Here is a 16,516-nt window from a genome sequence, read left to right as displayed (position 1 = left end):
CCCGGTGCGCAGCCCTCAAAATAGAGACATGGCCCCGGTGCGCAGCCCTCAAAATAGAGACATGGCCCTGGTGCGCAGCAACAAAATCGTTCAGTGACGGTAGAGATTCAACAAATATGATTCAACCGCAAGAAGTTAGTAGACACCATTTGAGCCAGATGTCAACAAATAACCAATAAATACATTCCAATTATCTGCAGCTTGTTTGATAAGCTTGATTTTCTGTATTAACTGTGGAAAGTCAGAATGTGCACATAATTCACTGGAAAAGCATAAATAATCGAAGCTCAAAGTTCAGAATTGAATCGAGGGAAAGAATAAAATCAATGATAGGATGCTATAACACATTAGGTCGAAGTACAAACGCCAGTTACGTGATGATATGTCATTTTAGAGAAAACAGAGAAGATTTAGTGCAGCAAGGGGCCCCGGCTATTTTCGGTGTGCAGCGGAGGTACCGGCGTGTATCCAGGTTTCCCAATTGCTTCGTTTCCGGCCGATTGATGTGGAGCACGTGATGCGCACAAAAAAATATTGGCGGTCTAGAAGTGTCGTCTGCGCAATGATCGCGGCGGCATTCTTGACCGCCAAGGACGACTGCGCACGTTGTGAGACGTCATTCGTCAGACCTCAATTGTCTCTGTCGACTCCCGTCTTTAACTGCTTGCTTCCAGTTTTATTTTAAACCGACGATAGAGCGTCCTCGTCCCGAATTAAGTCTTCAAAGTCTCCAAAAAGGTTTGGAATTCTTGGTAGGAAAATCCTGTCTTGCAATGACGTCAGCGCCTTTCGACGATTGATCGATGCGAAATAAATTCTTTGAAAAAAATCATTCTCTAGGATGTTTACTAGCGGTTAGCGTTCCAACAAAACCATAGTTGTAATACAGGTAAAAGCCAGTTGGTGTCTATGATAAGACGCTGATAAATTACATACACGGTCCGGTGCCGTTAAATGTAGGTTGTGTGGTTGTTGTTGTTTTGTCACTTCCGCAGGTTTTGGTTTCAGCCTTTAAACTTGTATTGACTGCATCAGAGGATGAAAGTATAAAAACAAACAAACCTGAAAACATTCACGCACTCGCACACTCACTAATCCACTCACTAACATGATACGCTTTCAACCCAGTTAGTCATTGCACACAACCCGGCCGCTGTAGCACCTGCCACTATAAGCGTATAGCTTGTTGTTGATTCTAAACATGCTTATTATATATTGTATCCATACAGTGTTGAATAAAACACTGTTTAAACCAACTGCTGCATCTGGTCTTGTTCTTTTAGGCACATGCTTATTATATATTGTATCCATACAGTGTTGAATAAAACACTGTTTGAACCAACTGCTGCATCTGGTCTTGTTCTTTTAGGCACATGCTTATTATATATTGTATCCATACAGTGTTGAATAAAACACTGTTTGAACCAACTGCTGCATCTGGTCTTGTTCTTTTAGGCACATGCTTATTATATATTGTATCCATACAGTGTTGAATAAAACACTGTTTGAACCAACTGCTGCATCTGGTCTTGTTCTTTTAGGCACATGCTTCTATATATATATACGACTAGTGTCTGTGTGTCTGTCTGTGTATCTGTGTGTCTGTGTGTCTGTGCGCGATGCACGGCCAAAGTTCTCGATGGATCTGCTTCAAATTTGGTGGGCATATTCAAGTAGACCCGGGACACGACACAACCTGGTCGATATTTCAACACGTGCTCTCAGCGCGCAGCGCGGAACCGATTTTGGTTCCACCTCAGCTATTTTGGTTCCACCTCAGCTTACCCGGGCCCCCATACCGACACACCATAGCCGCTACACCACATCACAACGCCAAAGTTCTCGGTGGATCTTTTTCAAATTTGGACACCGTATTCAGCTACACCCCGGACACAATATCATCGATGAGATATTTCAACACGTGCTCTCAGCGCGCAGCGCTGAACTCATTTTCGTTTTTGTGTTCATTTCACCATTATAAGTAACTCTTCCTTATCTTCTCCAGTGTTTGGCGTTTATCTCCCTTCCTTCGTGTGGCTTTCCCGTTCAGTTGTAAGTTACTATTATTTTTAGAATGTCACTGCGCTGTCCACTGCGCTGTCCACAACGCTTCCCTTGCACCCGTAAGTTGTTCTTACTGTCAAAGTGAAAAGGTCGAATCAATTTATAGCCACGCGAAAAATACACTCTCACCTATCTCTATATATTTATAGATACAGATATGCATATATATATACGGCTTCTCTGTGTGTGTGTGTGTTTGTGTGTGTGTGTGGGCAAAAACCTATGTATTATAGAGTTCTGTTTGTGATGGGGTCTAGCGGCTTTTGTCTGTCTGTATGTTCAGGCATGTGAGAAGCCACAGCAGATGATATAGGGCTAAGAAATAAGCTCAAAAATTCTCAATCCCGTTTGACAGGACTTCGCCTTTCAAAGGTGATTGTGGTGAACCGCCACGCTGTCTGTCTCTGTCGCGCCGTTCACCCCAAATTCCCGTTTCTGAGGTAAGAATGTCACTGCGCTGTCCAGAACGCTTCCCTTGCACCCGTAAGTTGTTCTTACTGTCAAAGTGAAAAGGTCGAATCAATTTATAGCCACGCAAAAAATACACTCTCACCTATCTCTATATATTTATAGATATAGATATACATATATATATATATATACGGCTTCTCTGTGTGTGTGTTTGTGTGTGTGTGTGTGGGAAAAAACCTGTTGATTGTAGAGTTCTGTTTGTGATGGGGTCTAGCGGCTTTCGTCTGTCTGTATGTTCTGGCATTTGAGAAGCCACAACAGATAATATAGGGCTAAGAAATAAGCTCTAAAATGCTCAATCCCGTTTGACAGGACTTCGCTTGCAGAGGTGATTGTGATGAACCGCCACGCTGTCTGTCTCTGTCTCGCGATTCACCCCGGCGAAGCCGGGTATTCCTCTAGTATTATATATTGTATCCATACAGTGTTGAATAAAACACTGTTTGAACCAACTGCTGCATCTGGTCTTGTTCTTTTAGGCACATGCTTATTATATATTGTATCCATACAGTGTTGAATAAAACACTGTTTGAACCAACTGCTGCATCTGGTCTTGTTCTTTTAGGCACATGCTTATTATATATTGTATCCATACAGTGTTGAATAAAACACTGTTTGAACCAACTGCTGCATCTGGTCTTGTTCTTTTAGGCACATGCTTATTATATATTGTATCCATACAGTGTTGAATAAAACACTGTTTGAACCAACTGCTGCATCTGGTCTTGTTCTTTTAGGCACATGCTTATTATATATTGTATCCATACAGTGTTGAATAAAACACTGTTTGAACCAACTGCTGCATCTGGTCTTGTTCTTTTAGGCACATGCTTATTATATATTGTATCCATACAGTGTTGAATAAAACACTGTTTGAACCAACTGCTGCATCATGGAGCGTATGCAGACGGTGCGACTGCTTGTCGTACTACAAGCGCCCCGAAGTTTGATAGCTCTCGGTCCGACAACTTTTGTCGTGCTGCCGAATTCACAGGCATCAGACAGCCTCCCCGATAGCTAGCGGGGGGATTCCCTTGTTTACGGTCGCTCTGCGCGTGCGCCTGACGCAGCATCTGCGCTCTTTAAAGGCTGCGCTTGCTGTGGCTAGCTGACCGTGGCTGGCTCATCGTGGCTGGCTCACCCCAAATCGGCGCCACGCAAACATCTTGATTTGTCATCATTTTCACGAGTTTTCATTCACAAGCACCTGGGAAATAAATGTCATGTTCCCCGGGGAATAAATCCCCGGTTACCATAGTTGCAGGAAGCCCTATTACATGGATAATCAAAAGCAAACCCAATAGAAACGCTCGAGGATTCTTCGGCTCTTTTCATTGGCGTTTCCCCAGACCTAAACAGACGACACTGCTTCGCCAAGTTCCAAATACGAACTGGCAAATGTAAACAAAAAACAAAACTACCTCATCAAAGGTCATACATTTATGCTTTATCGCAAACAAATGAAACCTATCGATATGTTTTATCTTCTCACAAAGTCATGGAGTGCGTGTATCTCTGTTTGGAGAAACAGGAACGTCAAGTTTAAGTCAAACCAATTGACCCCTGACACACACATTTTGACCCGTGCACAAGACGTTGTATCGATAAACTAAGCGCAAATAAAAAAATAATAATAAAAAAGCAAAGAACATAGCAACAAGAAATGAAGACATCTGACAAAGCCGAGCAAGCAGAATGACAAGTCTAATGAAAAACAGAGAGGCAATGAGAAACAAGATCGCGATTATCTTTCCTTCGCGGCACGACGCAAATTGTTTGTGTCCTTTGACCCAATTCGTGCAGTGCTGCACGATACAAATCTTCTGTGACCTTTGACTCAACGTAGCTTCAATATTCGATTACTAATATTTACCACTGAAAACCGAGGGGTGGAATACCGAGAGCACGGCAGTTTCTGCTATTAGGTTTAGTTCACAGGCACAGCCGGAATCTGCCCCCTTTATCACCCCTTCCTCAGTGCCAGGCCGCCAGCGGTAATTAATTACCCATCCCCCGGTTCAGCGCTGGCTACACAGTAGTGACTGTACAACCGCGCGATAGCACCACCCACACAAGCCATCTCAGCAGTAGAAGGCTAAGAGAAAAGCTCCCTTCTACTAGCAGGCCAGAGTGCGGCCCAGCTCAACCTCTCGGCAGCTACGCACTGCTATCTCTGCCTTACGAGTAAGCTGTGTGTTTTGAAAACACTTCTATCTTGTTAGTTCTCTTGAATTACGATGTCAGCATGTGTGTTATTTACACATAGCCTTGTAGTCAAGACCATAAACTTTCAAACGATACTGAGCGAGTTTTGGCGTCAACTAAGGTGACTCGAGTCGAACCGGAGGTCGCAAAAACTCGGTCCGGTACGACTGGAGTGACGTCACCGGTTAACCAACTTTCAACCTTGCTTCCTGCGTAGGGTCTCTCCAGTTCCAAGATGGCTGCCAAGGCGAGGTGAGAAACTTCTGCAAATATTTTTTGACAAAGTTACGGATTGTAAGAAGACATTTGTTGTGAATCACTTAGCCTTTCAAAAATTAAGGATACGGGGTTGGATACTGTCTTGGTTTTAATGCATTTTATTTTAGCAGTGATGTTTATTTTGGGAAGAAATGAGGTCAACAGGAGTTTGGGTGCGATTTCGGCTCAAATGTACTTTAGCGCCCTGAACTTTTACCCGGCTGTTTTGCGCTCGATTTTCACGCTCACTTCTTCATTGACGTTCGAATCGATAGTTCGATGTTTTGGCATTACATTCACATCAACAATAAAACAGTACTGCTTGTTCATCATCGTCGTCCATCAACTCTCCACAACAGTAAATCCGTAACGCGCTTGTCGCCATCTTGTTGCAAGGGACGCGACTGGACACAACCCAACAGCGTTTCCGCGAAGAAAAAAACCAGACATGCGCAGTGACCCTACCGTAGCTCAACCCTGTTCCTCGCGAAAACTCGCTCACTAAATATGACCACTATGCTGTAGGTGTGCCACTGCTGTAGCCTGCTGAAAGAAGACAGACAGAGAACAGTACACACGGCACAATGTAATTAATGACATGTATTTGAGTGGCTACAGATCACGCCACGGTCAATGTTTGAAGACAGAATAAATTAAAAACAAATCTGCAAGGTTATGTTAACAGATGTTCATGCTGACACTTTGAAGACTTTTACCTTGTGTGTGTGAGGTATCTTTTCTTGAGCCCGCTTACAGGTATCCAAATAGGAAAACAGTATAGTAGGGCGATGGTGAAATGTAATGAAGAGACACGTGTAGCAATAAGAGAAAACCGATTCTGCAATAACACAAACAAGAACAAAAAACCCAACACTGACCTATACGAATATTTAATCAATAATATGATCGTCTGCTTTGCAGGTGTGCAAGTGAAGGGTTAGGGGGGGGGGGGGGGGGGGTGGGTAACTTGATCATTAATCTGTGTGTCAGTGTTTGTGTTCATGGACTGATTGTGAGGGAGGGGGAGGGTGGGGTGGAGTGTGTTTCAGGTTTTGGTGTGGGTATGAAACGAGCAAAACAATACCCACACCACAAAATCTTGGAGGCAAAAAACACTCGCCGTCGCATCATTTTGTCCGCACAATATTATATGCACCAACAACCGGAAAGAAAGGTGACAATGGAAAAAGACTCATCTTTGCTTCCTGCGATTCCTTGCCCCCGACTCGAACGTCGCACGATAATCCACATAACAGATCTGTTGTGAGATGGTCAACGCTGACTGTGCAAGCAAATCACCTCGTTTGAAATACTACAATCCCATCGCTCGAATGCAACATGTGGGCACTATCGTCTCAAAGGCGCTTACTGTTGGTTTCACACACCACTCTGTAGTCGGAACCTACAGAACTTCGCATCCTCAAACCTGACATACTTGTCTCAACATTATAAACTCAAATCACACACAGTAAGTTGCTTTCGCACGCCAGCTTTGAACAACGTGCTGGGGCCCCGAACATGCATTATAATAACAGAACTCGCGTTTCAAACCATGGCTCCCTGTGTTGATTTTTCACTTAATGTTGAACCACCAAAATGATGACAAAAACGATGTTTGATGGTTTGTTGCCAGACCAGCTTTTTTGTCGGTCCTCGGGGGGCATATCGACTTTTGTTTCATATTTATTGACCGCGGCCTTCGGCCTTGGTCAATAAATATGAAACAAAAGACGATATGCTCCCCCTCGGACCGACAAAAAAGCTGGTCTGTCAACAACCCATCAAACATCTTATAATGTCTTGTCTTGTCTTTCCGTTATACTACATTGGGTGTGCACGTTAAAGATCCCACGATTGACAAAAGGGTCTTTCCTGGCAAAATTGCTTAGGCACAGTTAATAATTGTCTACCATACCCGTGTGACTTGGAATAAGGCCGTGAAAGGTAAATATGCGCCGACATGGCTGCAATCTACTGGCCGTATAAAATTTCATCTCACACGGCATCACTGCAGAGCGCCTAGAACTGTACCCACGGAATATGCGCGATATAAGCCTCATTGATTGATTGATTGATTATTGCCCACAATCAGCAGTAGTGATTACTTCGGCACTTTATGGGATGTTGCGCAAGTCCAAGAAAGCAGCGTCTCCAGCATCCAAAAGTCCATTAAAATTCACAGGTTAGGGGAGTATGGGGGGGAGGGGACATGAGTCACAGACGCGTGAAATCACAACGCGAGTATCACTTGCGAGACAAGAGGCTAGGCACCCATTCTGTTCGCAAACTGAATGTTGTCAGTTACAACATCCGTCAACTGTCAACTGCAAAATATCGTGCATGCGGAATATGAATTTGTGCATGTATATCCCGTCCCAAAAAATCGTATGTCTTAGAATGTTTCTTCTTCGTTCCCGGTAACGCTGCAAACTGATGGCCGCCATCTTGAAATCAAAGTTATCGTACCGACAACAGTGCTTATCGGTAGGGATAGGCACCTCTAACGTTATCGTAGGACAGTGCCTACGATAGGCGCTATCGGTTGTTAATGAATTCCACGATAGGGGGGTTATCGGAAGTTTTCTGTTTCTCGTACCGACAAAATCACTGTCGGAGCTTTCCTGATTATGGGTCCTGGTCTTGTTCTTTCAGGCACTAACATTGTCGCGTGCGGAACCGACGGATACTTGCTACTTGACGAAACAGGCAACCGCACCGTGCTTTGTGATGGCGCGGCACCAAACTCGCTGTACTGGTATCATGCCATCATAGGCACACTTGCTACGTGCACCCAGAACAACGACACCTGTGATACAAGTATCTTCACCTTTTACACGGCACGATGGAACAACGGCACTTACCTCAGCATGGTGACTGTGGACTTTGACAATGTACGAAACTTCCCTGGGTGTATCGAGTGCAGCCCAGCATCTCAATCCGGGGAGAGTTCGGCTTGCTTTATCCGTGTTTTCCGTGAGTAGAAACGTAAAGTCATTCTGACGCATATACATGTGCATAATTTATTCAGAGTTGAAATTACGAACAGTGACCCCAAAATGGACGCAAAAACCTCCCGTTGTCTACTGCTCGTGCGCTCGACTCCTGCATCAGCAGAACTGGCATAACACAAGAGATACGCAAGATATCAAAACTTTCTTTCTTTCTTTATTTGGTGTTTAACGTCGTTTTCAACCGTTCAAGGTTATATCGCGACAGGGATATCAAAACAAAACAACCTGTTCGGAATAGATACTTAATTTGGCTTTCTCATCGTTTGTAAACGTTGCCAAGTTTAGCGTATTCTGAATTTTTGTCGATTTTGTAATGGGTAGCTTCCGTTCTTGTCAGGTCGATTTTAGGGGTACCCTTACTTCGGCGGTGCTCTCATGATACCTTTAACATAAATCTTTGATCCGAAAAGTGTACCAGATAGCTCAGTGAAGGGTCTGTAATGGCATAAAAGAATACAGATTGAATGGAATGACACGCGAATGAATATTTTTGTTGGGGTACGAAAATGGGTGCAACCATTGTTTTGCTCAGTTTACATGGGGTTCAGGTTGTCCTGACTGCGTTTAAGGTCAGCACTTGTTTGTTCGATTTCCATGTTATTGTGCAATTAATCCTTCACATTCTAAAACGTGTTAAGGCTGGAGTATACTATGGAGGCCCAATTTCAAAGTGATTAGGTAGTTTTAAAAGTTACTTTTTCTGTTAGTTCAATGTTTGCTTTATCAGGAAAATACAAAATATAAAAGGCTTAACGCGCAAAATTTTAAGATAACGACTGAAGTTTAAGCATAGGTATTAGATTTTTTCACGCAAACACTACTGAATCTTTCTTTATTTGGTGTTTAACGTCGTTTTCAACCACGAAGGTTATATCGCGACGACACTACTGAATATGTTGCAATATTGTACTGTGAAAATGTAAACAAAATGGTAATCAGATGATCACAAACTGAAGAAGAAAAATAGGGAAGCAAAATAGAACATTAAACATAGTGATTTTACTTGTGAATTCGGAAAACAATCCTTTTGTATCCATTTTGAAGCTCAATTTGAAGCATCGAACACCAACAAACATTGATTAAAAGTGTTAAAGTGATTGAAGTGTTCAGAAATAGTGTTAGATACCAAGTTGAGTTATCCCTCTTTACCAATTTAAAAAAAAATACACCTCTTAACGCGCACAATTTTGAAATGTGATGCTTTTACTACCCCCACCCCCTTCCCATTTTTCAGAAGAGTGCATATTATCTTCCAAATAGAAAAGCAGGGTAGTCAGATGATCAAAAACTTAAGAAGAGAAAGAGGGAAGCAAAATAGAACATCCAACATGATGATTTAACTTGTGAATTATGAGAAAACCATTTTTTTTTACCCATTTTTTAAGCTTAATTTGAAATTTGGAACACAGACAAACATAAATTAAAAGTGTTAAAGTGATTACATTGTTCAGAAATAGTGTTAGATACCAAGTTGAGTTATCCCTCTTTACCACTGTTAAAAGAAATACACCTCTTGTCGCGCAAAATCTTGAACTGTGATACTTTTACTTCCCCCACCCCCTACCCATTTTTTCAGAAAAGAGTGCATATTATCTACCAAATAGAAAAGCAGGGTAGTCAGATGATCAAAAACCTAAGAACAGAAATAGGGAAGCAAAATAGAACATCCAACATAGCGATTTAACTGGTGAATTCTGAAAAAAACCCACTTTTTTACTCATTTTATTAGCTGAATTTAAAGCTTGGAAGACAGAAAAAAAATTAAAAGTGCTAAAGTGGTTACAGTGTTCAGAAATAGTGTTTGATACCAAGTTGAGTTATCCCTCTTCATCACAGTTAAAAGAAACACACCTCTTGTCGCGCAAAATCTTGAACTATGATACTTTTACTACCCCCACCCCTTACCCATTTTTCAGAAAAGAGTGCATATTATATTCCAAATAGAAAAGCAAGGTAGTCAGATGATCAAAAACTTCAGAACAGAAATAGGGAAGCAAAAAAGAACATCCAACAGAGTGGTTTAACTGGTGAATCCAGAAAAAACCCACTTTTTTTTACTCATTTTATAAGCTGAATTTAAAGCTTGGAAATGGAAGACAAAACAATTTTTTTAAAGTGCTTAAGTAGTTACAGTGTTCAGAAATAGTGTAAGATACCAAGTTGAGTTATCCCTCTTCATCACAGTTAAAAGAAACACACCTCTTGTCGCGCACAATCTTGAACTGTGATGCTTTTACTACCCCCACCCCCTACCCATTTTTCAAAAAAGAGTGCAAATTAGCTTCCAAATAGAAAAGCAAGGTAGTCTAAGTCAGATGATCAAAACCTTCAGAACAGAAAGAGGGATGCAAAATAGAACATCCAACAGAGTGATTAAACTGGTGAATTCAGAAAACACACACTTTTTTACTCATTTTATAAGCTAAATTTAAAGTTTGGAAGACAGAAAAAAAAATTAAAAGTGCTAAAGTGGTTACAGTGTTCAGAACTAGTGTTAGATACCAAGTTGAGTTATCCCTCTTGATCACAGTTAAAAGAAACACACCTCTTGTCGCGCAAAATCTTATACTATGATGCTTTTACTACCCCCACCCCCTACCCATTTTTCAGAAAAGTGTGCATATATGTATTATCTTCCAAATAGAAAAGCAAGGTAATCAGATGATCAAAAACTTAAGAAGATAAATAGGGAAGCAAAATAGAATATCCAACATAGTGATTTAACTGTTGAATTCAGAAAAAAAACCACTTTTGTAAATCATTTTTGAAGCTGAATTAGAAGTTTGGAAAACAGAAGAAGAAAAAAGTGCTAAAGTGGTTTCAAAAATAGTGTTAGATACCAAGTTGAGTTTTCGCTCTTTATCACAGTTAAAAGAAACACCACTTGTCGCGCAAAATCTTGAACTGTGATCCTTTTACTACCCCTGCCCTCAACCCATTTGAACAGAAAAGAGTGCATATTCTCTTCCAATTAGAAAAATAAGTAAAAGCAACTGGACATTTTTAAAATACATCTTTTCTGTCAGTCCAAGGATTGCTCAGTCCATTAAAAACAAACAGACTAGGATTTAATGCACCCATTTTAAGAAAAAGCTAACATGATAATTGATATATATCAGACCTTTTTATGCAATTACTACTGAAGATTCCAGACCAGGTAAAACAATCATTTTATATCCTTTGTCACATTTCTTTGGTTTTTATAAATCTATCTATAGCGAGTCTTGTCTCTTTGTGTCATTTAGTTATTTTCAAGAATTCTATCCTGGCAACAAAAACAAAAAAATCCCTACCTACCTACCCTATTTTTTTTAGCCATGTTAATAGAAACAGACAATTTATTTGTTTTGGCCTAAAGATCTTGAAACATTTGTTTTAATAGAGAAATAACAAGTACAGCCCTTAGCTGTGTCACTGGAATTTCTTTGTCAGGCTGAAACTTAGCTGTTGTGTTGGTGTCTGCTGTGTGTGTCTGGGTCCAAAGCAACTTTCACATTCTCATCTACACACTCACGTTACACAAGTATACAATTCCACCCACAGAGGCGTTCGGGGATGGGGGTCTCGCACTCGGGCGAATCACACCACAAAATACAAAGTATAACGTACACAGATTTTACTATTGAACCAAAAAGCAAATTAAATCATGAATAAATCAATCAAGCAAAACGTCCACACAATGACACACTCACTCTCGGTTCACACTGCGCTCTGGACGTGCACACTTGGTTTAAACAAAACTTTATTCAATTTTAATCATGACAAGAACAATGCATGGATGATTACATACTCAAGCATATAATGCTTATTTTAAGCAATCATAGTAATTACAAAACAAAGGTTAGCAGCACGTATACCGTTCCGACGCCGTTTGTCTTCCTGCAAGTCCAGCATAGGCACACGATTGTCCAAGAATCACAATAATCCTCGTGAATGTCACAGCAGGCATAGTAAGGTTACGTAGAAAAGTCCAAAAGGGTGCGTTGATGGTGGTAATCCGGTGTACACACAAACACACACACGGTAATCCGGTGTACACACAAACACACACACACACACACACACACACACACACACACACACACACACACACACACACACACACACACACACGCACACACACACACACACACACACACACACTCCGGTTTGGTAAGTTACGTGATAAATAATGTAGCCTGTAGATTTAACGGGGAGACTGATCAGGCAGGAAGAGCAATACTTTCACATTTCCGATGTTCAGCGATAAACTTGTTTTCTTCGAGAGTTCGATCTTCGTGCGATTCTGGCGCGTTGTCACCAAGAACGTTAAAACAAAACTTGACTAAATGTAAAAACCAGGATTATCATCATGATGCCTCTCAACAAAAACCAGGTCTAGGAACTCTTCATCCAAAGTCAGTCAGTATTATTAACCTCCTCAGCACAATTCTCATCTTGTCCCATAGTGATTTCTGCCGCCAAAGAACATGTGGTTCTCAACTCACAAGACCGATTTCGTCGTCTTCCATTGCGAAATTCAGATCTACCCCAACTACGTGCATTGATCTGAGCAATAAAATGTAGATGCGATAATCTGCAAACATCTCTTCAACACAATCTGCATCTTGTCCCATCGTGATTTCTGTCGGCAAAGAACATGTGGTTCTCAACTCACAAGACCGATTTGTCATGGGGCTCTTCCAGTGTGAAATTCAGATCTGCCCCAAGTACGTGTAATGAAATGTAGAAGCGATAATCTGAAAAAATCTTTTTGCGTGAACGCTGCCACGTTGTCATCAGTCCGATGTCTTTTATCCAGAGCAGGGATGAACACACTTTTTCATCAGTAGTTTCAGAGACATGTATGTATGTCTCTGGTAGTTTGTTATGTTTATCCGCAGACTGCTTTCCATTACTTGTCTGTTTTAGATTGACTCGTAGGGTTCTTCAGCCAGGCCGCAACAAGTGCTTGTTTACTGACACGTTCTCACGCACGACATGTCGTAAATACAAGTTCTAACGATTGTTTGTTATTGCACTGATAGAGAATGTCGATAATTTATTTGTAAACGTCTACCATTTCCTAATGTTTATTTCATTATTTTGCATACGGATATGGCTAACAAGTGGATAATCTGTTACGACACGAAACGCGTTCTAAATCCGGGAAGGGAGGCTACTCCAACGTACTTTCCAAAGTGTACTCTAGCCTTAAGGGGAGGTGGGCCAGTGCACTACCTTTTTTTTAATTTTGAATGTTTTATTGTGTCTGAATGTTATTTTATGAAAGAAATGAACAAATGATGACAAAGAATAGTCACTTTTTGTATTTTCGGTTGCTGGTTTTTGTTTTACGCGACAAAAACAGTCAAAATACAGACAAAAGTGGAGTACAGGAGATACACGGATTTTCATCAGATGTGATTGTCACACTTCTAATTATTGTTTTATTTTATCCTTCTGGGTATGCTCTAGGGGATTACGAAGCAGATCTTGTTTATTATATTTATATTTGGAGTTAGGAACACTTCTTTGTTACAACTGTCAAACTTTAGGGTAACGCTTGCGAAATTATTTTTTGAAATAATCTGGATATGACTATAATAAAATTTCAGCAAAATCCCTTCGTAATCCCCCAGAATGTTATATTCTGCACAAACTACAAAAGAAAATATTGCTCTAGCTAAATTACAGCCAGAGAAATCGCGTAACCCAAGACGTAACCGTAGGCAAAATGGCTGAACTGAGAAAAACGACATTGAAGATTGAACACCACAGAAACACTATTGAAACAGACACACAAGGACAAAACTGTGTTATGAATGAACAGCTTAGTTTATTTGAATTGCAAACTACTTAGCCTTTAGCACGCCAGCAGAGAATTTATGCGTCCATCCCTTCTTTCCCTCTGTCAACCAGCATGGGGATACTGCCCCAGCGCTAAACGTGTATCAATGACCCGATTCTCGTTTGTATCTGCATGCGAGAATAACGGTATTTTTAACGGTAACTTACTTGAGCCAGAACGAGACTTATTTCCTTCCGTTATCTCGTCGATTTGTTGGTTTCCTCGAAGTTTTCTGCTTTTGTTTTTACATCGATACAGTACTTTGGTGCTTCGACAAGCAAGATGGAGGATGATGAGTTTGAAACTTTCGTTTGAGTTGTTTTTTGACAACAAATCGTACGTGGAATCTGAACGATTTACTGAGGAAGCTCTTCGCAATGAACTGTGTATCGCGGTGAAGAAAATGACACAGTTCGTCAAGACAGTGACGGAATTTACGAAAGTGCAGATTGATACAAACAGTTGCTGATCCAGTTTCGTTCGGGAAATGGCAGGCCCAGCAAACATTACCGATAATCTGACTGATGTTGGATACTTTCTCCTGTTTTTGTTTTTTTTGCGTAGCAAATGCTCAACTTGCTTGTCGAGGAGATACTGCACAGAAACTGACTCAAATTCAGCGCAAAGCAAGCCAGTGCCGAGACGTAAAAAGTGTGCTGCATGGCGTGTTCGGAAATGGCGACCTGTGGATCTGCGTGGAGATCAAAGCTTTCCTCTGTATCGGAAACACCGACAGAATCCAAACTTTGGCCTAGTACCAGCGGAACTACTTGTTGTTGCTAACCGAACTAATAAAGACATTGTCCTCTTTCTTATTTCGAGCCATTGTTATCGTATCAAAGGTTGTTTCTCAAGGAAAAATTCGCTTTCGGTTGTCACCGATCGTTTGATGTGTAACCAGGATGTTGTAAAACCGAGTGAACTTCGGGTGTTCCCGTCATGGCCGAGAGTCTCTTCGGTTGTTTCCGTATGCAAAATTCTTAAGCTGAGCATGCGCACTCACGAAGTAAACTGGTTCCCGATTTCGGTTTATGAAACGAACCAATGGATGTCGAGTACCTTCCAAATAAGGACATTTCCGTTCGATTACGATTGCTGCCTTTGCAACGGACAAGTGGCTGAGTGAATGGAACATTCATCAAAACACTGATGTCATGTTATAGGTCAAGAGCTGCTGCGCAGTTTCGTATGTCGTGAATGCACTGTTTTGCTGAGGACAAAGCCGTAACTAGCCTTTGAAATGAGACATTTTTTGGCGGGGGAATATCGACTACAGAAGACAATCAATGCCACACATGTTCACATTTTGTCTTTTTTGACAGATAAATAGGACACTTTTGACAAAAACACCGACACACATGGATGATAGGTATGTTATGGAAACATAATCTGCTAAAATACCCAAAACAGTGTTTTGAACGATTTGGTCAATTTTGCACTGGCCCACCTGCCCTTAAGCAGAATATACTGCAGGTTACATAAAAAATACCACTGGCTTTAATTTGGATCTAAAAAACCATTTGATTTCATTCTATTTGGTTCATTCTTAAATTGTGTTGGTATTATAACTGTACGTGCATATTTCCTTGTATTACTCTTCAACATGCATCAGACTACACGGAAACAGAGGGGAACTGCACCGTGGGACATTATAACCGGAGGCAATGGACATTTTCCATCACATGCAACGTAACCAGGATGTACGCTTCTGATGGCGTCATGGGCTGTTGGGCAATTCCTCCTGCAAATCTCCCTGCGTCAACGGTAAGACGAACGAACGAACGAACTTTATTATTCAAAGTAGACATGCTCCTGCTTTGAAACCGTCCCATGGGGGTCAAGACGCACTTATTGAAGCAAGCGGACGGCCATACACTATCTGAGTATTCATGCGAGTCTTAGGAATGAGCAAGTTTAGGCCGTCCGGATGGTTGTCCGTAGAAAAAAACAAGTGTTGACCTTAACAGGGTCAAGAAATCGCTGCCAAATCCAGAAAAACCGGCAAACTTCGCATTCCTGCCATACTCAGCTTAGCAAAGCAATTAAAACAACGGCTATGGTAGCATCAAGTATACATTAAACTATCGGACAGTTACAGGTTTATACCAACTAGACGTTGCTACTTCTGATATTCTGCAAAACGGCATAGAGTTTTGACGTCAACAATCCTATGTCGTTCTAGACGGAAAGGATGTTACAAATGACTTACTTTCCCTTAAAAGCACACCAAGACAACCAGCTCAATGTTTTGGCTGCATCCCATCATCAAGAAGTTGCTAACAAAATCAAAGCATGGGACAGTTGGCGGTGACCACACCGAGATCGACTGACGAACGCTGACAACTTTTTAATCAGGCTTGGTCACGGGGTCACATGCACAGGAAGCATGCGCAACCTTTCTGTCGTCTGCATAGTATTGGTACCACAGCATTTCCGTTCCGTCTAGAACGACACAGAGTTTTACCTTGTTATTGTAGTAGTCTTGAGAACAACCAACCACGTGACATCCAAGACATAAGCCCCGCCCACCTCGTGTTAAGTGCCTGTGTTCACGGGTAGGTGAAAAGAAACTAAGGTGGAGGCTACTCCCTTGATAGAACATTTCAAAGGATAGACAATAACGGAGTTTATTACATGTATTCCGCCCACCCCCCATACACACATGTTATAGGAATTA

At 41.4% G+C, this 16,516-nt stretch overlaps 1 protein-coding gene across 1 annotated transcript in view; it reads left to right on the top strand.

The window, feature by feature from the left end:
* LOC138974154 (uncharacterized) overlaps positions 1-16,516 on the top strand; it is a 47,289-nt gene that overhangs the window by 7,618 nt on the left and 23,155 nt on the right. The window contains exons 2-3 of the mRNA XM_070346850.1: positions 7,651-7,971; positions 15,452-15,603. Coding sequence (XP_070202951.1) covers positions 7,651-7,971; positions 15,452-15,603 — 473 coding nt within the window. The remainder of the gene's footprint in view (positions 1-7,650; positions 7,972-15,451; positions 15,604-16,516) is intronic.

Source organism: Littorina saxatilis, linkage group LG8, assembly GCF_037325665.1.
Source record: "Littorina saxatilis isolate snail1 linkage group LG8, US_GU_Lsax_2.0, whole genome shotgun sequence".
In the NCBI taxonomy this organism is placed as follows: domain Eukaryota; kingdom Metazoa; phylum Mollusca; class Gastropoda; order Littorinimorpha; family Littorinidae; genus Littorina; species Littorina saxatilis.
Note: the sequence above shows the minus strand (reverse complement) of the source record. Positions and strands in the feature narration are given on the sequence as shown.